Below are 22217 nucleotides of genomic sequence, written 5' to 3' on the forward strand. Positions count from 1 at the left end.
GGCTGACACCGCCTCTCCCTCGGGGCGTTAACTCCCAGGCCAACAACTCTCCGGGAGTCGGGGAAGGGGCGGACCCGCGGTGGTACGCATGCGCTCACGTCCTCAGCCGGGAGTAGCCGCTCTAGGCTGCGGGGAGGTCGCGGGGTGGAGGGGGTCGGGGAATGAGGGAGGCCTCTCCTCTATGGTCGGGGGCCGGGGGCTCTCGGCAACGCAATCTGTCCTAGATTACTTCCGGAAGTGAAGCCTCCGCCTCCTCCTCGGCTTCCGCGGGGGTCCTGGCGGGAGCGATGGCACAGGCTGGTGGTCCCTGAGCGAGTGGAATGGTAAGCTGCTCAACGACCGAAGATGGTGAGGGGGCTGCACGGGCTTGATTTCGGGGCGTGGTGTGGAAGGCGAGACGGGAGTCCCTTCGGCCGAGCCGTCTAGCCGGGTCAGAGGAGGCGCGCGGGCCTTTCCTCCCCAGGCCCGGGTCCTGGGAAGCCCCAGTCCTGGTCGCAGGGTGCGGACCCAGCTTGGCCAACTTTCCCATCATTTTCCCAGAGCCCCATGTCGTCATGGCCTGTCGCTGGGCCCCACCTGGGTCCGTTCAGGGGTCAGAAGCAAAGCGACCTGCTCCAGAGGCTCCCCAGGGCAGTAGAGAGGGGGCGTAGCTTCCATGGACCATGGAGCGGACGAAGGGGAGCCTGCCCATCAGGAGCCCCTGCCACAACCCGTCTAGAAGTGATGGGCGCCAGGCTACGCTTAGGCACGTTGTGTCCCAAGGCAGAGTGATTGGCCCTTTTAAAATAGAGTAACTGAGGGGCAGAAAGGAGAAAGTGAAATCCCAGATCACACGGGGGCAGGGCTAGAGCCTGACTTTTCTGATTCCGAGCTCACAGCTCACAATCTGAACTTGTGCAATGGAGTGTTTTCTTTTTATTAAAAGGGGAGAGGAGGAGAAAGGGGAGGGGACAAACGAGAGGCTGTGTCTAAGTGGAAGTGTTTGGCGGGTCAGGAGGCGGCCCCCCAACTTTGGTAGAGAAGAGAAAGTGGCTGAGCGCAGACGCAGTCATGCGGTCCACTGTCGCCGTTGGGTCCTCCCCACCGAAGCCCATTGGTTGGATCTTTGGGGATAGTCTTGACGTAACTCCGGAAAGGCCAATAGGGAAGAGCTTTGCTCCCATCCCGGGCACACCCTAAAGCCAGCGCCAACTACACGTGCCGATGGGATTATTTTGGTTTTTTTTCCTGTCATTGCTTTTTTTGTAAACAGCCAGCCTGAGTGTACTCTACGTTTCCCTGGGTATCTCCATAAACTTGATTGAAAAAGTACTTCTCCAGAGCAATTTTTTTTTTTTAGCTCCAGCGTTTGGCACTGACACTAACTGCATAGCTGGCACTCAGTAAATGCTACTATTAATAATTTTATTAATAATACCAGTCAGCCATACAACAAACTCTTTTTGAGTATCTGTGGATAGAGTTTGTCATCTACACCTCCCAACACGCTTGTATTATAACCTAGACTGATAAATGGGAAATCCGAGGCTCAGGGAGGACAAACGGTGACCTGGTTTGGAAGCCAGATCAGTTTCACTGATCATGTACTGTTTCACCTTTAACAGCTTCTTCAAGGAAACTAAAGTCACAGAGATGAGAAAATACATTCAAGTAAAAGTTACACTAATGCACGGAGGCAGAAAAGATTAATTTGGCTGTGGGGGTGAGAAGAGGACTGAAAGTGTTATTTAAACTTAGTTTTGTTCACTCCTTCTCCATATCTTGAGACATGAGTTTAGGTATATAAATGTCTATTTGTATGTAACAGCTCTCCAGTTCCCAAATTTGTGTGCATATAAGAATTGCCTGGAGTGGAGCTGGGTAATGGCACAGCAGTAAAGTGCAATGCTGGGTGAGATTGGCCCATGGGTGAGGGTTGTGGCGTCTCCCCAAGTACACTGAGTATGTGAGTGCCCATGATCTGAAGCTGCCTGGGGGTGGATTGTGGAGTCAAGACCCGGCTGGGGGTGCTGAGGTCTCTCCATCTCCTCCTTTCTCCCTCTGTTTCTCTCATTAATGAGAGAAATAAATACACTTTTAAAATGCATATGAAGAAGCCGGCAGGTGGCATGGTGGTTGAGGTGCTGGACTTCTACATGGCCAACCGTGGTTCAGGTCCTGGACCTGGTGGCTTGCTTTCTCATTTTTCTCCTCCCTCTCTCTGTCTTTCTCTGGTCAAATTAAAAAATATATAATAAATAAAATTAAATAATTTTTAAAATGCATATGTATATATGTTTATATGTATTCTTAATGTATAAGTAGATGCCATATATAAACATACAGAAAAATCTCCTGAAGGGACAAATTGTGTGTGTGTGTGTGTGTGTGTGTGTGCGCGCGCGTGTGTGTGTATGTATGATCATTTCAGATATTCTTTCTAAACCAGCAGCTCAGGTATAGACCTGGTAGCTTTCTTTCTCACTTTCCTTCTCTCTCTTTTGCTCTGTCTCTCTCTGGTCAAATTTTTTAAAATAATAATAGTAAATAAAATTAAATCATTCTTTTTAAAAATGTTCTTTCCTAGGCCTCTTATGGAAATCTTGGTTTAAGTTCACTGAACTTTCTAGGTGATTCTGATAAAAGTGTCAAGAACTACTGTGATAGGAATCAAACAATTATAATTTTATTTTCTTTTACAGATATCTAGAGCCTGGCTTTGTGCCAGCTACTCTCAGGTATGATAGGATTCTATGGCTTGGTTCCTGACCTCAAGTTGCTCAGGATTTGCTTGGGAGACAAAGGTGAAACTGAAACAGTAATGTGTAAATAGTGTAAGAGTAGGCCAAATCTGAAAGGACACCTTAGTTTATAATGTGTGAGGCATAATGGGATATTTCAAAACCAATAGTTATGGTATGGGTTCCTTGGTAACCACCAGCAATTTCTAATTGCTTTCTGAGCTGTTGAACATTTGCAGGGATTAGTAGAGGACAGGTCTTTACATTTATGCCTTGTAACAGAAATGAGAGAGAGAGCTGTGATGGCCTTCCCAGTTTGCCTTCACCTTGCCCAACACCACTCAAGGCAGTAAATCATGAAACTTCAAAGTTCAGGCAGCAAGTCATCATCCAGAGGAGCTAGCCACCTGTGCCCTAGTGATTTCTGACCCTGTCCAGGAAGAAAACCTGTTTGGAGTTGGAAAAATGTAAGATTTTATACACTAAGGCTAGAAATGCTTCTCTTTTATGAAAAAAAAAAAAAAAAAAAACCACCAGTTTTTGCCAACTACAGGAAGTGCATGTAATCTGTTATTCATGCCATTTTGACCCTTGCCTTACTTACATCTGGCTGCATGTATTCTTACTTTATAGTCACTAGAAATGAGTGGGCACTCTTTGGACATTTAACAATATATGTAGTGTTCTTCCACCAGACGTGGACCCGAGGTTCCAGAAATAGGGATTCCCCTACCTGTGTAGACCCGTGTTACTACTGTAAATGTTTCTGCAGGGAACAGTATGCACCCCTTACAGCTACCAGCTGGAGTTCATATTCAAATGCACTATTTTCTTTTTTAAGAATTATTTAATTTTGGAGCCGGCAGATGACCTGGTGGTTAAGGGTGCTGGACTCCTACATGGCCGACCACGGTTTGAGTCCTGGGCCTGGCGACTTGCCTTCTCACTTTCTCTCTATCTTGCCCTGTCCCTCTCTGATCAAATTAAAATGAATAAATAAATAAATTAAATAATTCTTTAAAAAACAGACTTATTTTATTTCATTTTATTATCATTTTTTAATTTGACCAGATAGAGGGAAAGTGTGAAAGCAAACCACCAGGGTCAGGACTCAAACCACAGTTGGCCATATGGAAGTCCAGCACCCCAAACACCAGGTCACTTGCCAGCACCATATTTCAAATGCAGCCTTATCAGTTCTGGTTTGTCATCTCAGCTGGGCAGTAGTAGTTCTGTGATGTCACCTAGATGAGGAGTGAATCAGTCCTTTGAACTAATAACTGCTATTGATTACCTTACTGGGATAATGTCGTGTTATGAGGACAGGCGTTAAATCAGACCATGATCTTGGTTCTGTTCTTTACTAATTAGTTCTCCGTTTTCTCATCTGTTAAACAGGGATGACAGTGGTACTTATCTCCTGAGAATGTTGTGCCTTTCACATAAAGACTCAGTAAATATTAGCAATTGTCATTCTTCTCTGTGACTAGGTAATATGTAATGAGAACAAATAGTCTAACCAGAGGTCCATAGAAGCCAAAATCTGTTCTTACACTGGACATCTTTGTGTGTTTCCAAGATCCTAAGGGGATGGAGAATTGAAGAGAAAGGGAACTGTGGTGTGACCACATCCTATGGGGAAGGGTACTTTCTCTCTCTCATGTACCCTTTGATACTAAAAGTAAAAAAAGAAAGAGATGGAAAGGAAAGGCATGAAAAGGAACGCAGTGCCACCGGCTGCTGAGTAGTAGAGTCCCTCAGGGTAAGTCCATAGATAAGCACTCCACCAAGTCAAACATCTTTCCTTCCAAAGGAGGAAGGTCAAGTTCGTTGTAGCTCTGTAGTTACATCACAGTATTGGGAAATCGTGTCTTCCCAGCCCTTTCTTTTTTTCAGATTGTCAGATAACTATACCATATCAGGTAGGTATAAGTATAGGAAAACACAGAAAAGGTCATGTTGGTAGAATCTTGGACTCGCCGAGTTGTTAGAAGTATGATAGTTGTTTCCTGGTAGTTGTGCCAGCAGAACAAACACGTGAACATGTTAGGGGGAAAATCGGCTCTGCTGTTTGTTCATGTGTATGTATTCGGGTTATTCTTCACGTACTAATACTGAGATTATATTCTATTTCTTGACACTGAAATTTTGTACTGGTGTGTCCTTCAGGTGTTTTGGGTTTTTTTTAAGAGAGCTTTTTTTTTCTTTTTTTTTTAAAGCGAGCAGTATACACTTGCTGAAGAGACAGAGAGAGGAAGTGAGAGATCACCCCCTATAGGGATTTGGCCGCACTGCAATCCCTTCTTCCCCCTTTTCTTGGGATTTTGGCATGAGTTTCAGGCTACCATGCAGGAGTCCATTACCTTAACCACTGCACCACCTGCTGGCCCCTCTCCAGGTTTTTGGGTTTGTTTGGTTTTTTTTTAAGAATTATTTTATTTACCTTTATTTATTTATTTTTAATTTGACCAGAGAGAGAGAGTGAGAAAGCAAGCCGCCAGGTCTGGGACTCCAACTGTGGGAGTCCAACGCCCCTAACCACCACGCCACCTGCTAGCCCCCTTCAGGTGTTTTTAAAGTTACACAGGTAAGTTATTGGACTGTGTTCTTCAGTATGCAGCATGGGCACAAACCACAACTTTAGGGATGTCTCATTTGCATGGACAGGGAAAGTTTACCCACCTGGAACATACATGGGCCCCCTCTTTATCTTTTCAAGTTTATTTATTTATTTCTTCCATGAGAGAGAAAGACACAGTTACCCCCAACACCTCACACTGTGATCCACCCCTTGTCTGAGCAAGCCAGGATCACAGGCATGCGCAGGGACACCTTAGGACATGAACCCAGGATCGTCCCATGTGATCAGCACTGACTGTGTTATCACTGTCCCCCGTGGCTGCCTACACATGTCCTCCTGCTTCACAGCTCTGAGATCACAGTAATAACTTCAACTCCTCACATATATACTAATGTGAAATTTGGAGAACATGTGTCATTGTCCAGGATCTCATGGCTCAGATGGTAGGGCTGGGGCTCAGATCCCGTCTTCTGGTTTCAAAACTGAGGGATATTATACTGTCTCTTAAACCTGAAGGTAAAAGATAACTCAAAAAAAAAAAAAATGTCTTAAAGGCTTTGTGTAAAATGTTTGATTCATGGAAGAGCCCATAAACCCTAACTTGCATTCATTTTGAACTAGGTCTTTAGGACTTTGAAGGGATTGAAGACAACTCAGACATTTTAGACACAGAGCTTTTCACACACAGAGGCCAGCAGGTGGCATGGCAGTTAAGGTGTTGGACTCTCACATAGATGACCACAGTTTGAGTCCCAGACCTGAGTCCCAGACCTGAAGGCTTAAAAGATCACAGCAGGCACGTGTGTGTGCATGCCCAAAATCCCAGAAGGAGAACGGAGGATAAAGGATTGTGGCATGGCCATCCCCTGGGGGGTGATTTCTCACTTTCCTTCTCTCTGTCTCTCTCTGGCGAGCACAGGTGCCCTATGGCAAAAACCTTACACGCACACACATACACACACAGAATCCACAGAGCAGGGCTCTCTGCCTCTGAGTCTGAAGCAATAATTAGGAGGCCTCTTTCTCAGCTGTAGGCAGTAACAGCTTAGTGTTTGACAGTAAATCAAGAGAGAGGAAAACAAGAAGTTGACAGAAGTCCCAGAGCTGAGTATCCTCCAGCCAACCAGCCCAGACACAACCACACACCCACCCATCTGTGCACTCAAAAGGCATCAGTTGTGAGACGAGGGATGAAATCTCAGGGTCAGGCAAGCAGCGGAACTAAGAACAGGTGGGAACGGACACTGGCACACTCTGGCAGAAAGGGCAACTGCTGAGCTCCTCAGCTTGGGCAGAATCTTGTCACATGAAATGGGATTCCAGTGTTGCCAAATTTTCTGACCCCCCCTACCCCCAAGAGAAGCCGGGAATCTAGATATTTAAGTGAAATTAGATTTTTTTTTCTTTTTTTGGAGAGGTTTTTGCTATAGGGCACATTTGCTCGAAAGACAGAGACAGAGAGACAGATAAAAAGCGAGAAATCACCCCCCGGGGAGATGGCCACGCCGCAATCCCTTCTCCTCCATTCTCCTCTCAGGATCTTGGGCACGCATGCACACGCGCCCGGTGTGAGTTTAAGCCACCGAGTCCAGGACTCAAACTGCGGTTGACTACATGGGAGTCCAGCAACATACCATTATGCTAGCTGCTGGTCCCTTGAAATTAGATTTTTTAAACCCTAGCACCAAATTTGGGCCAGCCAGTGGTTCAGCAATAGTGCAACACTGTGATGCTGGACCACGTCCTGAGACCTGTGCACTCCCCTGTTAGGGGCTGGCTGAGGATGGATCACAGCATGGCCACTCTGATGGGGATGCTTGTCTTTTTCTGTCTTTCTTTCATGGAGGGGATAAATCAACTTTGAAAAAAAAATGATAGCTCCAAATTCAATTGGGATAAAGAAAACACCATATGAAAGAAAATCTGCCTGCAGATCAGATGTTGTCCCAGTAGGGTGGTGGCTGCTGCTAGTGAGGTTATTCCAGGACATGGAGGATGGACACCTGTGACAATGCTGTATCACAGTGGAGAGGCTCACCTGGTTCCTTATAACCACTTCAAAGAGCAGGCAGGAGAGTACAGTAAGAGCCTTTTGACAAAGTGGGTAGACTGCTCTTAACTGCTCTAGGCCTTGGTCCCCTCTGAGAGCCTAACGAGGACTCGAGACTGCTTTCCAGGAAAACAGGCATACCGTGCTCGAACATGGTGTGGCCTGCAATTCACACCTCCTGGAGGATCTCTCCAGACTTAGCCCAAGACCTACCTTTTTACTCAGAAACCTCGGCTGTTTGGAATGACTCAGTCCCTATGGGAATTCCTGAGGTTTTGCTGTACTGTAATTGTTCAACTTACTGTTTTAAATTTGTTTCTGTCTGCTGCTTTGTAGACTTGTGCAAACTTGGGCATTCTTCCAGTTAGTTTTGAAACTAGGTAATTAGCACTTGCAAGAAGTGTATCTGTGTGAAAGGGGTACAGGGAATAGGAAAAGAATGATTCTTCTCCCAGCAATCATGCCCATATCCCCATGTCTTCTCCCCTGCTTTTGAGACAAGGGAGAAACAGTTGTAAAGAACAGTAGCTGAAAGTGCCATTCCAGCACAAGCTCACTTGCAAAGAGACGGAGAGCAAGCCACTTCTCACAGCTCCAGCCTGCTGCCAGGCTGGTCCCGTTTGCAGAGAACAGCTGTGCTTGTCCTGGGGTGTATGAGGCCTTCTCAGAGAGGCCTTTAGTCATCGCCAGTGCAGGAGGGTGTATTTACCTTTGTCAGAACATCACAGCTTGTAACTTTAGTGCTAGAGCTGAATTTTATCGTTTAAAAGACACTTTCCTCCTCTAACAGCACTGCTTTCTTCTATCAGTGGAGATAAAATAAATACAGGCAGAAATAGCAGCAAAGATCAGCTGACATTGATTAGGGATGTGTATTGTTTTCTCTGTTAGCTTTTCACTTTTTATATGTAGGGTAAAATGAAACTAGCAAAACTCCTAAGAAATCAGTCTTGTAGTTTCTAATTTGTTAAAGGTAGTTCAATAGAGAGTTCATTGCCACCTCAGCTTTGCAAAATATGACTTAAACAATACACCTTAGGGACTAGTAGATGGCGTAGTAGTTATATTGCTGTACTCCCACGAAGCTGACCTCAGTTCAAGTCCCAGACTCGGAGGCTTGAAACTCATGGCTGGGTATGTGTGCATGTGTGCCCAAAATCCTTAGAGGAGAATGAGGAGAAGAGATTGCAGCATGGCCATCGCCTGGAGGTTGGTTTCTCGCTTTCTGTCTTTCTGTCTCTGTCTCTCTGGCAACCGCATTGCACCCTATAGCAACAATCTGTTAAAAAAAAATAAAAGCATCCTTGGCATCAGTGGATGGTGTGATGGTTACATCACTGGACTGCCACATAGTCGACTGCAGTTCGAGTCCCAGACCTAGTGACTTAAACTCATGCCAGGGGTGTGTGTGTGCATGTCCTAAATCCCAATAGGAGAATGGTAGAGAAGTGATTGCAGGTGGCCACCCCCTGGGGGTGTGATTTCTTGCTTTCTGGCTCTCTGTATCTCTATCTCCAATGAGCTCAAGCATCCTACAGCAAAAATCTCCAAAAATTAATAAATAAGTAAATACACCCTTAAAATCAGTGTGTGATTTGTTTCTACTCTTAAGAAATAAACTTGCAGATTTGGTAGGCAAGGAAATAGTGATGTATTCTGATGTAAAAGCCCAGTTTATGAGAAATTAACTTCAATATACATTATTTGTAATTTCTCTGCAAATGACTCTGAAATCCAAACATTTAGGTTATTCCTGACTATAGTTATATGTCTCCAACTGCTCACTAGACATTCCTTTTTTTTTTTTTTAGGAAATAAAATACCTTTAATTTTCTCATCATTTTGGTAAAATTACTCTAATATTCATCTGCATTATGTTACAGCTAGTAAAAAACCTTTTCTGGATTTTGAGAGGGAAAAGATCGATTTTACATTCTGACCATAAATGAGCTCATATGAGTTAAATTGCCCATCAGGCTTGGCAGAAGTCAGAATGTATGGATTGAATATACATAAATGTATATGTACAACCAGGCTCACTAGACATTTTTACTTGGAAGTCTTGTCGTTGCCTCAGATCAGCATTTCTAAATTCAACTTGCGTTCTTTCCAAAGCTGGTGCCGTTTGTTTACAGTGACCCAATTTCTGTCACAAGTCATCTTCTGCCTTTGTTCTGAAACCTAGCCAGCATCTTTGGTCATTCTCTTCTCTAGTTGCTAAAGCCAATAAATTATTTTCTAAAATCTCTCAGATTAATCCCTTTCTTTACATTTTCATTGTTGCCGCCCTCGTCCCACAGGTGACGGTACCTCGTTTCTAACACATCCCTAATTGTTCTTCCTGCTCTGGCCTCTCTGGCCTTCAGGGTGAGGGTCCTCATCCTCAAGCACAGTTTGCTTGTCTCTTTGCCTCTGAAACCTTTATGTGCTCCCACCTGCCTGCCTGCCTCTGGTTGACCTGGAACACAAGACCTTGCATTAGGCCTCTGTCCCCAGCTGTCAGTTACTGTGCTTAGACAACACAGAACAGAATCCTAGACAGGGTGAGCTATGCACGGCCCTATGATTTGAGTCCCAGACCTGGTGGCTTAAACTCATGACAGGCACATTTGTGTATGCATGCCCAAAATCCTGAGAGGAGAATGGAGGGGAAGGGATTGTGGTGTGGCCATCCCCCACGGGGTGATTTCTCACTTTCTGTCTCTCTGTCTCTCTTTGGTGAGCACACACCCTATAACAAAACTATCTCTTAAAAAGAAAAAGAATTTTATACTCTGTAAAAGTACAAGATTCTGTACTGTTAAAATTCTCTTATTACTGCATTTAAAACACGGGTAAACTACCGCCATTTATGGTATACTTAGGAGATGTCATGCTTTCTCCTAGGTACATTCTCTTGTCTAGCATCCAAACCTCCCCAGTGGAATAAAAACTATCACAGCCTCCACTTACACACACAGCTGGTATGGCAGAGGTGGAATAAGATCTCAGGTAGCCCAATCTTGGGACCTGTGTTTGTTTTTAGAGAGCTTTTTGCTATAGGGCACGTATGCTCACTGGAGAGACAGAGAGAGAGAGTGAGAAATCACCCCCGGGGGAATGGCCACACTGCAGTCCCTTCATTCTCCCAGGATTTGGGGCAGGCATGCACATGAGCCTGGCATGAGCTGCCAGGGACCTGTGTTCTTAACCACTGTGCCTGCAAAGCACAGACCATGCACCTTCCTGTATAAGGCCAATGTGCCTGGTAGGGACTAGTTTCCTTCCCTCCACAATAGCAAGACTGAAAAGCAATTTTAGCAGAGCACCAGAAATAGTATGAGTAATCATCTAATTAGCCCCATTCACACCCCACACCCACCATCCCAGCCACCTTCCTTCACTAGACCTAACCCTCAGAAGAAGCCTGGAAGGTTTGTGTCCTGTTACCACCCTTTCTTGGTTGAAGATGCAGCTGGGCGAGCTCAAGTCACTTAGACAGTCACAGAGCTAGTGAGTTGGGAATCGGGATTCTAAATCCAAGGTTTTCTCACCATTACTGTCTTTGAATTAAAAAAGAAAAAAAAATCTCAAGATCCAGAACAGAATGGTCCTTTGCCATTTGCGTATTAGTGACATTAGCATGTTTCTGTGACACTAAACCAGCCTGATCCAGAGGGTGTGATACAGATTTGGGGGGTAACAGTATATTGAGCCATGAGAGAGTTGGCTTACACAGGGCACCAGAAAAACACAAGACTAAAGTCACTTCCTAGAATTATTCCTTTTAGAGCTCTGAAATCAAATATTTGTGAAATAATGATTGCCTTATGGGAAGGCAGATTTGTTGGACAGAATGTGCTATTTACATGAATTATAGCTATTGTTGCCAGCTCTAAACATTTCACTGAACCAAAGGCTGGTTTATGTAAAACCATACACCTGGAAATGACTAGAGATTTCATTGAGAGCACCAAGATCAGAGAAATTACATCTTCAAAGGAAGTGAATGGAAGAAAAGGATCCAGAATTCTCTCTCCCACCCTCCCAAGTCTATTGACCCTTCCACTACAGTATTTTGCTTTACCCAGTTTTGAGAAATGTAACAAATAGGTCAGAAAGAACCTCAGCACTGGTTGTCTAGATTATGGAATATGGGTTTATATAAATCAGATTCATCACATTTAAAAATGAGAGCATTATATTTAATAAAATGGTAGTCCTATTAATGACTATTCAAACAACCACCATTCATCCTATTTCTATTGCTGTCCTCTTTATTTCCCCCTAGATTAATAATGCTTTGCAGCAGTTTTTTAAGTCTGAAATTTTCTGTCTGTGGATACCAGAATTTGCTAAGAGATGGAGGAGCCTCAGAAGAATGATCTGAACTCTACAGGCCTTGAGCAAGATGACTCTCTCAAGGGCACCAGCCCTCAGATTTCTGTTAGCGAGTTTTCCTGCCACTGCTGCTATGACATCCTGGTTAACCCCACCACCTTGAACTGTGGGCACAGCTTCTGCCGGCACTGCCTAGCTCTGTGGTGGGTGTCTTCAAAGAAAACAGAGTGTCCTGAGTGCCGAGAAAAATGGGAAGGGTTCCCCAAAGTCAACATTCTCCTCAGGTAAGGCCCAGGCTCTATGTATGGGCAGCTTGGACACTGGCTTCTCTGAATGAGGACAGGAACAGCATGGTTTACCTTAATGGGAGCAGCTATGTGTGAAAAGACCATGGGCTCAGAGTCTACCTCCTCAGTGATCCTTCTAAATAGATCTACTGCATTGTGAGTCAGAAGCTCAAGGACCTGAAAATCTGGACTCCTTTCCTCATCGGTGACTGTTATTTGTCCATTATCTATTATATTCAATAAATAAAGAAAGAATGGGGCCGGCAGGTAGCATGGTAGTTAAGGTGTTAGATTCCCACATGACTAACCACAGTTCAAATCCTGCACCCAGTGGCTTGAAAATCTTGCTGAGCACATGTGCATGCATATATGCATAAAATCCTGAAAGGAGAATAGAGAAAAAGGAGAAGGAATTTGTGGCATGGCCGTCATCCCTGGGGATCCTTTCTCACTTTCCCTCCGTCTCTCTCCAGCAAGTGCACACACCCTATGGCATGCATAAATAAATAAATAGAATAATTCTGGTTATCAGATCATCGTAATCCTATGTTATCTAATATTTATTGATTTGCAATTATACTAAGAACACTCTGTGTCTAGTAGAGGACATGGAATAATGGTATAATTTTGAATATCTGGTTTGATGCTGTTTTCCTTCTCTCTCTCTTTTTAATTTGCCTAAGGGTAGCACATGCGCTCACCAGAGAGAGAGCACTCCCATGAGAAATAGTGACACTGCATCCCTTCTCCATTTTGCCATCCTGTCAGGAGTTTGGACGTGCACATGCATGCACCAGCATGCTTCTCAGGCTGCCAGGTCTACGACTCGAAATGTGGGATCAGCCATGTGGGATCTGGTCACCTTAACCACCAGGCTATAGAGCTGACCCAGTGCTGGTTTTCATAATCTTTCGACTCTATTCCGGTTTTCACATTAAGTAAGAGTTTCTCAGGCACAACATTGCATAGCCAACAGCAAGTCCCATGATGGCTGTTCTTTTTCTGAATCTACGCAGATCATACTGTACCTGTCAGGTCCTTGAGGCTTAAGTTCTTGTGCCCACTTCCGTTGCCTCAGCAGTGTGTTCATCCTTGATTTCAACAGAGCACTAGCAAGGTCCATGAAACCCACCATTCTCTTTTTCTCAGGAAATGTACTTACACTTTGTTCTTACCTGATAGCCTTGCTTTACCTGAAGATTAATCTCAATCTCTTTTTTAGCAGTTATTTTTATTTAATTTTATTTATTTTATTATTTTTTTAATTTGCTGTAGGACACATATACTCATCAGAGAAAGAGAGAGAGAGAGACAGGTCTGGGATTCCAACCACAGTTGGCCATGTGGGAATCGAGTGCCTTAACTACCCTACCACTTGCTGGCCTTTTTTTTTCTTTTTTTGCCAGAGGGCAAGTACACTGCCCAGAAGGAGGGGCAAAAAGCAACCCACAGTAGGGCATGGTCACACTGCAGTCTCTCCTCCTCCATTTCTTCATCCTGCTGTGATCTTGGGAATGTGTACCTATGTGCCCAGTGTGTTTTCAAGCCACTGGAGCTGGGATGTATCTAGCTGTTTTGCCAACAGTGGAGACATAGATTGTTTCTAATTTTTTTTCCTTTTACCAACAGGACTGTAACAGGTATTCTCATCCATTCTCTTAAAATATCTGCATATTATTTAACATTGACTTTTATTTTGGTATCTATAGATTATATTTATTCAAAAAACTGTGTTGTGATTTGTTTTTTCCATTCTCCATAGGGATGCCATAGAAAAGTTATTTCCTGATGCCATTAGAATGAGATTTGAAGACATTCAGCAGAATAATGACATAGTCCAAAGCCTCACGGCCTTTCAAAAATACGGGAATGACCAGATTCCTGTAGCTCCCAACACAGGTCGTGTGAATCAACACAGAGGAGGGGGGTTCTTTTCCGGAGTGCTCACAGCTTTAACTGGTGTGGCAGTAAGTCTATCTCCATGTTTCTCTGGATCCCCCAGTCCCTGCCTCCTGCCCCTGGTTTCCACTGAATTTAGTTAAACAATCGATGATGCGATTGCATATAATTTACTGCATACATTAAATCTGCCATGTTGTATGATTTCTCCAGGAATGTTGATAACTCGAGTAGACCACATAGTAGTCAGCACCCAGTACATGTTAGCTTTATCTTAATTCTCTTTATAACTTATGCAGTAGGCACCATTAATGCTCCTACATTAGAGCTGAAGAAACCTGTGCAGAAGGGGTAGAACTGGAATTCAAGGCCATGTCTGTCCTGATACAGCTTTACAAGCACACCACTAACTTCCATTATAGGGACAATTATCTTTTTAAGTTCGGTGCTATAAAAAACTAAATGTTTTTTCCAATAGAAAAGGTGTATGAATCAGTTATGTTGACCAAGTTTAGGGGGGTTGTTGTTTTTTAAATGCCAGAGGGGTTCACACATGAGAGAGCAAGAAGACACTCCCCAACAGGGCCTTTTCTTCTAGTTCTCCTTCCCAGCCAGATCCTGAGTATATGCCTGGGCCTAGCATGTAAGCCACCAGGGCCAGGGCTTGAATCCAGATTGGCCATGTGGCATCCATTTTCTTTTGCTTAGTGTTGCATTTTTCTTTTGCTTAGTGTTTAACCATTGTTCTATGGGGTCAGCCCGTTGTTGACTAAGTCAATGGGTCAAAGGTGCAGTTGCTCCCTGGTACCCTGCGATAAGTCCTGGTCTGGTCTGGTCTGTGTTCCCTCACTGCTCAGCAGTCAGCAGAGATGAGCCTGAGGAAAGTTGCTCCCTCGTTCTCTGGTGGAGGCATTGCCCAGCTTCTGTTTATAGACTTGGCATCATTCCCCTCAAGCTCAGCCCCTTCCCTTCCCTGCCCTGCCCCACACTCACACATTTAGAAACTGGCATCTCTGACCTCTCTGTGTCTTAAGGTCCCTATCACTTTTCCCCAGGTGGTCCTGCTCGTGTATCACTGGAGCAGCAGGGAATCTGAGCACGACCTCCTGGTCCACAAGGCTGTGGCCAAATGGACAGCGGAAGAGGTTGTCCTCTGGCTGGAGCAGCTGGGCCCTTGGGCCTCTCTCTACAGAGACAGGTTTTTATCTGAAAGAGTTAATGGAAGGTGAGGAGCAAAATCTATGGCATGCCGTAGACTTTTTAAAAAAGTTTTATTGAGATATAGTTCACACAACATAAAATTACTCAAATGATGCATACAATCAGTGGTTGTTAATATAGTCACGGACATGTTTAACCATCACCACAATAGACTTAGGATATTTTCATTACTCTAGAAAGAAAGTGCTTACCCTTTAGTAGTTAATCCTCATTTTCCCCTTCCCTCAGTCCTTGGCAAACACCATTCTCTTTTCTGTCTCTCTGGATTACTATTCTGGATATTTCATATAAATGGAATCATACAATGTGTGGCCTTTGTGTCTGGCTTTTTTACTGAGCATATGGTTTCAGGATTCTTCCCTGATGTATCGTGTGTGAGTACTTCATTCCTTTTTATGGCTGGATAATATCCCGTTGTATGGATATGCCACATTTTATTTACCCATTCATCCACTGATGGACATTTGGATTGATTCCATTTTTTGGCCATTAAATAATACTGCTGTGATCATTCATGTACAAGTTTTTGTGTGAACATGTTCTTTTAACATTCTCTGGGCATGCCATGGTAGGATCATGTGGTAATTCATGTTTAATAAAGAAACAAACAAAAACTTTTTAAAATATAGAACTATAGCATATTGTAAGGATGATGCCCTTTAAGTCCTACTCTTCGAAAACCATTATTATCATCTCACAGGATGTCTTTCCAGATTTTTTTTCGGTGTACACAGACACAAATATATAAATATTATTTCTTTATTTAGATTGAAAATACACGTGTACTAAACAGCCTGTTTGTATGTACACATGTGTATGCATACTTATTTGTCTGATGCCCTCTGCCCCAGCCCCAGTGTAGAGTCGGTACACAGAATGCCAGGAAGTGAGAACAGTGCTCTCTCTAATTCATCTGTTTGGGACACTCAGTCCACCCCCTCACTCCTGTCACGTTTTCCCACTCCGCTGAACTTTCAACACTTGATTCCTTTGGGAAAGCAAAATATTCCCACTCTTGTTTTTCTTATAAGAATTTGCCTCCCCCAAAGATGTGGTTAAAAAAAATTGTCTACTTGCATGGGATAAGTTCCTAGAACTGGAACTGCTGTATCAAAGGAGAAAAGTCTCTCCAACTTTAAAAACATTACCAAATTGTCCCCAGAGGGTCATCAGTTTATACTCCGCCAGTGGGTGCATGTGCCTGCTGATGCCAGTGCTCGGGGATGTTTTTAATGCCAAGTTACTGTGGAGGTGGCTTCGTTTTCTGATGGGGAAAGCAGGCAGGGGTCTGTGGTAATTGTTGTTAAATTAAATCACTATCTCCAAACAAGTACTGTACTCTTAATAATACTTTATTAGATTTTCTTGGAATTTTTTCTGCACATACACATGCTTTAAAAAATAGAATAATGTTTGAGAGGTCCGAAGTTATAACTTAAGATCAGACTCTTAGGAACGAGGCAGAACTGGGCGTGCTTTGGGCAGGTCACTATTTCTCTAAGCCAGATGTCCACAAGAGGGGCATAATACCTCCTGCCCTGCACAGTCATTAAACAGATCATGATGATGTGTGGAAGTGTTTTCAGATAGCCACCGGCAGATAGTCCATATTCTGTTGCTAGCTATTGTTAATATTATCGCATATAGTAAATGTTTCACCTTACAACCAAGCCTAAACTGTTTGCTAGTATTTGTTAAGATGAAATTCTAATGTGAAACGTTTATTTCTAGTGTATAATCTCAAAAGAATCTCCTTCTACCCCATCCCTTCCCCAGACTGCTTTTAACTCTGACAGAAGAAGAATTTTCAAGGGCGCCGTATACCATAGAAAACAGCAGCCACAGAAGAGCCATCCTCATGGAGCTGGAGCGCGTCAAAGCACTAGGTGTGAAGCCCCCCCAAAATCTCTGGGAATATAAAGTGAGTTCTTTATCTTTTTAACTGGAAAAAAGTATAGAGAACAACATAGCAAACATCTGCACATCCACTGTTTAACTGAAGGAAGAAGACATCATGAGGCAGCCTTGTAGGGTGGTGCTTAAGGCGTCCTACACCGCTGACCATGCAGTTCGAATCCTGGTCCTGGTGGCGTGAAAAACATGTCAAGTATGTGTGCATGCTGGCCCAGAATCCTGAAAGAATATGACAAAATAGAGAAATGGTGAAGGGATTGCAGTGTGACCGCACCCCATTGGGAGGTGCCTTCTCCCCATCTCGTTCTCTCTGACAAGTGCACATCTTCTCTAGCAGTTAAAAAAGAAAGAGCAGGGGAGAGATAGAAAGAAAGGAGGGGGGGAAGAAAGAAAGAAAAAAGAAACAAAGAAAACCAAACCAAACATCACAGGCACACTTAAAACCCCCAAGTCTCCCTCCCTGTCCAGGAACCACACTCCTGCAGCTGTACTCTGTCCTTTCTGGCCTGTTTCCCACAGGGACTGCGGGTTTGTGTCTGCACAGAAGGAACTGGTTTACAGGCTTGTCACCTTGATGTGAAAGGATGACCTGAGCATGCTTTTCTGCGAATAGCTTTCATCTTGTGGCTCCCATTCACTTACTTTCTTCAGTGCTGTACTCCACTGCACAAGAGGATGACAGTTTATTCATTCTCTTGCTGATGGACACCAAAAGGATTTCCACTTGTGCTATTGTAAACAGTGCTGCTCTGGAGATTCCTGAGAAATTCCTAAGCTCAGATACAAGAGATCGTTTTCCTTTTTTTATGGTACAGTTGGTCCTCTATAACTGTAGGTTCCACATCCATGGGTTTAACCAACTGTGAATGAAAAATACTCTATCTATGTTGAGCATGTATAGACTTTTTACTTGTCATTATTCCCTAAATAATCCCACATAACAACTATTTATGTAATGCTTACATTATATTAGGCATTATAAATAATCAGAGATGATTCGAAGCATAGGGGAATAATTGCAATACAGTAACAATTGTGTATACAGTAATTGTATATAATTGCTATATGCAAATATTATATTATTTTTATAAAAGAGGTTTGAATATCCATAGAGTTTATTCTCTGCAAGGTGAGGAGGTCTTATTGCCAATTCCCTCACAGATACCAGGTGACTACTATAGCCTGAAAAGTAAAATTATTAGGTCGCAGGTAATGTACAACTTCAGCTTTATTAGATACTGATGTGTGAGTTTCAATATGACTACATCAACCAGTTCTCTTTCACAGAGGAGTTCATGGGTACTGTAAAGCAAATGCTATATTAGTCATTAGTTATAGTTCTTACAGAATACCTGGAATACACAGTCCTGTACCCTAAAAAAGATATTGTGCAGAAAAGTAAATGCAAGTAACTAAAACTCATTGGAGAAAATACTCATTCGTAATTAAAGAAATGCAAAGTAAAACAACTAGATGCCTTTTTTTCCACCTATGATATTGTCAAGGATGGGACATTTGATATTAGGATAGGGGCACTTGTGTTTGGCTCTCATGAATGGTGTACCTACTTCTGGGTCTGCCATTTCCCTTCTCTGCAAAAGTAGCATAGCATGGTCTTCGAGAACAAGGCTCTGGAGCCCACCTGCCTGGGCTCTTCCAGGACACACTGGCTGTGTGGACACCAGGAATGCCTGGGCCCTCCATGCCCACTTCCTCCTTTGGAAATGACCTCCTAGGGTCATTGTGAGAACTGAACATTTGATTCATGAAAGTCATTAAATAAGTTGTTGACTGCAGCCAGTATGGCTGGTAGCAATAGCACAGGGGACACAAGTGTCCATTATTAGGCATGGGCTAAGTAAATAAGGCACACCCATGCAGGCAGCCATTGAAGGAGGAGGAGGTGTGCACTAGTAAGGAAGGTTGTCTAGGATGCGTTGGCAACTGTTAATAAAGAAAGGCACGTTAGAAAACGTGTAAACTTGTATGTGTCTGTATATTTGCTGTGTGTAGGAAAATTCTGGAAGAATGCACACAGTATTAACAGGGGTTCCACCCAGGGAATGAGACTTTAATGGAAGAAAGAATTTTATTGGTCAGTTGATACATCTCTGTGCCATTTGAAAAAGTAACTCATTTACTATGTACATGTATTACTTTTTAAAACTAGTTTGAAAATTGTTGTAAGAATCTCTTTTTGGGGACCAGCAGTTAGCATAATGGCTATGTCGCTGGACTCCCATGTAGTCGACCGCAGTTTGAGTCCCAGACCCAGTGGCTTAAACTCACACCGGGCGCGTGTGCGTGTGTGCCCAAGATCCCGAGAAGAGAATGGAGGAGAAGGGATTGTGGCGTGGCCATACCCCCTAGGGGATGATTTCCTGCTTTCTGTCTCTCTGTCTCTGTCTGGCGAGCGCACGCGCCCTATAGCAAAAACCACTCCCCAAAAAAAAAAAAAAAAAGAATCTCTTTTTTATAATAGATTATTAGTTCTGTTAATATAGTTAAGCTCTGAACTTTACTGGCAGCTTTTAATATCTGACAGGACATTTTCAAATCTCAGGTCCAGCAGTGACCCTCTATTTAAAATACGTACAGGTCATTCTAATATTAACCAGAGGGCTGGCTCTGTAGCCTAGCAGTTAAGGCCTGGGCATTAGCGAGTAGTTCCCTCATGACTGACTGCAGTTTGAATCCCAGTCCCAGCAACTTGAAAAACACCAGGTGTTTATATGTATGTGCCCCAAATCCTGACTGGATAGAGAAATGGAGGAAAAAGAGTGGCAGGTGACCATGCCCCACTAGGGAGTGCTTTCTCTCTCTCTCTTTGTCTGTTTTTGTTGAGTACACATGCTCTCAATTTAAAAAAAAAAAAAAAAAATAGCCAGAGCAAATGGGAATGTGATTCTGGTCCTGGTATAAAAGCAAACAGAGGGGCCAGCAGGTGGCATGGTGGTTAAGGGCGCTGGACTCCCACATAGCCTACTGAAGTTCAAGTCCTAAACCTGGCAGCTTACTTTCTCACTTTCCCTCCCTCCCTCTCTCTCTCTCTCTCTCTCATGCTCTGTCCCTGTCTGGTCAAATTAAAAAATAAAGTTTAAAAAATAATTCTTTGAAAAAAAAATTAAAAAGCAAGCAAAATGTAATCCTCAGTCAGCTCCTTCAGCTCTTCCTGCTACCCAGCCCCTCACTGAGGCTGGGCATTTGATGACTGGCCACACTGGTGTCCCATTGCAGTTCCTCCCAAGGGCCACTGTTCTCCACAGACAGTGCCATAAGCATGCTGCTCCTCTGTCCCTCCATAGAGCTGTCCTCAAAGTCACCTCACTGGGTGGTTGTTTTTCCTCCTTATCTGGTGGAAGTAACCAAGAGATGGATTGTTTTGGCCCAGCACTCAAACAGCACCAGACTTATAAACACATGACCTGACCATCTTCCTTTCTCTTGTACTTAATCATGATCCGACTGGACACAGTCAGGCTTTATTCTTGGGACCTGAAACGAAGTGCCCTAGGGCATGCATCCGCAACAATTCCAGTAGAACAAAAACTGGTTCTTGGGGAGGGTCACAGATCTGTGAGCCTCCAAAGACACAGTGCATAAACAGACATACAGGATATCCAATATTAACACTATATTAGGAGGGAGGGATGAAAGTGTCAAAAGGCTTCTTCAGGGGGTGGCTTCTTTTCTTCCATCTCTTCCTGATGGTGGCAGCCGGTATGATCACTGATTGTTTTGATCCGTTTGTGATTTTTTTTTTTTTAGAGATTTTTTGCTAGAGAGTACGTGTGCTTACCAGAGAGACAGAGACAGAGAGGAGAAAGCCAGAAATCATTCCCCGGGGGATAGCCACACTGCAGTCTCTTCTCCTCCATTCTCCTCTTGGGATTTTAGGCGCACATGCACAAATGCCCAGTGCGAGTTTCAAGCTTCTGTGTCCGGGACTTGAACAGTGGTCGACTACATGGAAGTCCAGTGGTTTAACTGTTATGCCATCTGCTGGTCCCTGTTTTGATTTTTGATCCCTCAGTTTATTAGGAGTTGCAAAATGGGGTATCGTACTTCTCTCATTCTTTCTTCATTAATTACCTGAAATAAATCTTTTTTATAAAGGAATTTTCCCTTACTATTTGATTACCCTGAGTATAATTTATACTGGAAAGTCATGTTAAATGCTTGTTAGGGAGACCAGCAGTTAGCATAATGGCTATGTCGCTGGATTCCCACGTAGTCGACCGTAGTTCGCGTCCCAGATCCAGTGGCTTAAAACTCACGCCGGGTGCGTGTGCGTGCGTGCCCAAGATCCCGAGAGGAGAACAGAGAAAGGATTGCGGCGTGGCCATCCCCCCTGGGGGGTGATTTCTTGCTTTCTGTCTCTCTGTCTCTCTGTCTAGCGAGTGCACGCGCCCTATAGCGAAAACCTCTCTCATAAAAAACAAAAAGAAGAAAAAAATGCTTGTTAGGTAGCCACTTTCTATAAAGTCATTAGCTAAGGATTTTGACATTCCTACCGCCACATGCTGGCTCCTATCCTATCTTTATTCAGTAGGCACCTCTTGAGATTATTTTCATGGTCTATTTTTTTTTTTTTATTTAAATTTTGAGGGGCCTGGTGGGTGGTGGCTGAGGTGTTGAACTCCCACATAGCCAGCTGCAGTTTGAGTCCCAGACATGTTGACTTGAAAATCACGCCAGGTGTATGTACATGCGTACTCATAATCCCAACAGGAAAATATCGGAGAGGGATTATGGTGTGGCCATCCCCCTCTGAGAGGTGATCTCTCTCTCTCTCTCTTTTCCTTTCCAGGTAGCACATGTGCCATATTGGGGGGGGGGGCTTAACTTTTTAATCTAACATACTTACAAGCAAGTTCTTTCTTTCCTTTTTTTTTTTTTTAGATATTTTTGCTATAGTGCACATGTGCTCACTGGAAAGACAGAAAAAGATAGGCAGAAAGCAAGAAATCACCCCCCCCAGGGAGGGTGGCCATGCCACAATCCTTTCTCCTCCATTCCTCTCTCGGGATCTTGGGCATGCACACATGCTGCGTGAGTTTTAAGCCACCAGGTGCAGGACTCGAACCACAGTCGACTATGTGGGAGTCCAGTGACATAACCATCATGCCATCTGCTAGTCCCACCACCTGAGTCCTTTTGACATGACCTCAGAAATGTTTATGGAGTTTTTTTTTCTCATATGTCAAGATGTTCCCGTTAATCTT

The 22217-nt window shown here is 43.7% G+C and overlaps 1 protein-coding gene across 4 annotated transcripts in view; it reads left to right on the forward strand.

Annotated features, from left to right (window-relative positions):
- Positions 1–116: 116 nt before the first annotated feature.
- Positions 117–22217, forward strand: part of BFAR (bifunctional apoptosis regulator) — a 27869-nt gene continuing 5768 nt past the window's right edge. The window contains exons 1-6 of one of the 4 annotated variants that reach the window (XM_014587075.2): positions 117–323; positions 2682–2717; positions 11622–11955; positions 13721–13925; positions 14913–15082; positions 16855–16999. In XM_014587075.2, coding sequence (XP_014442561.1) covers positions 11693–11955; positions 13721–13925; positions 14913–15082; positions 16855–16999 — 783 coding nt within the window. In that variant the 5' untranslated portion in view covers positions 117–323; positions 2682–2717; positions 11622–11692. The remainder of the gene's footprint in view (positions 324–2681; positions 2718–11621; positions 11956–13720; positions 13926–14912; positions 15083–16854; positions 17000–22217) is intronic. The other 3 variants (XM_014587076.2, XM_006146550.3, XM_006146548.3) reach the window with 3 other exon arrangements.

The sequence above is a fragment of the Tupaia chinensis genome, unplaced genomic scaffold, assembly GCF_000334495.1.
Source record: "Tupaia chinensis unplaced genomic scaffold, TupChi_1.0 Scaffold000182_1, whole genome shotgun sequence".
Classification (NCBI taxonomy): Eukaryota; Metazoa; Chordata; class Mammalia; order Scandentia; family Tupaiidae; genus Tupaia; species Tupaia belangeri.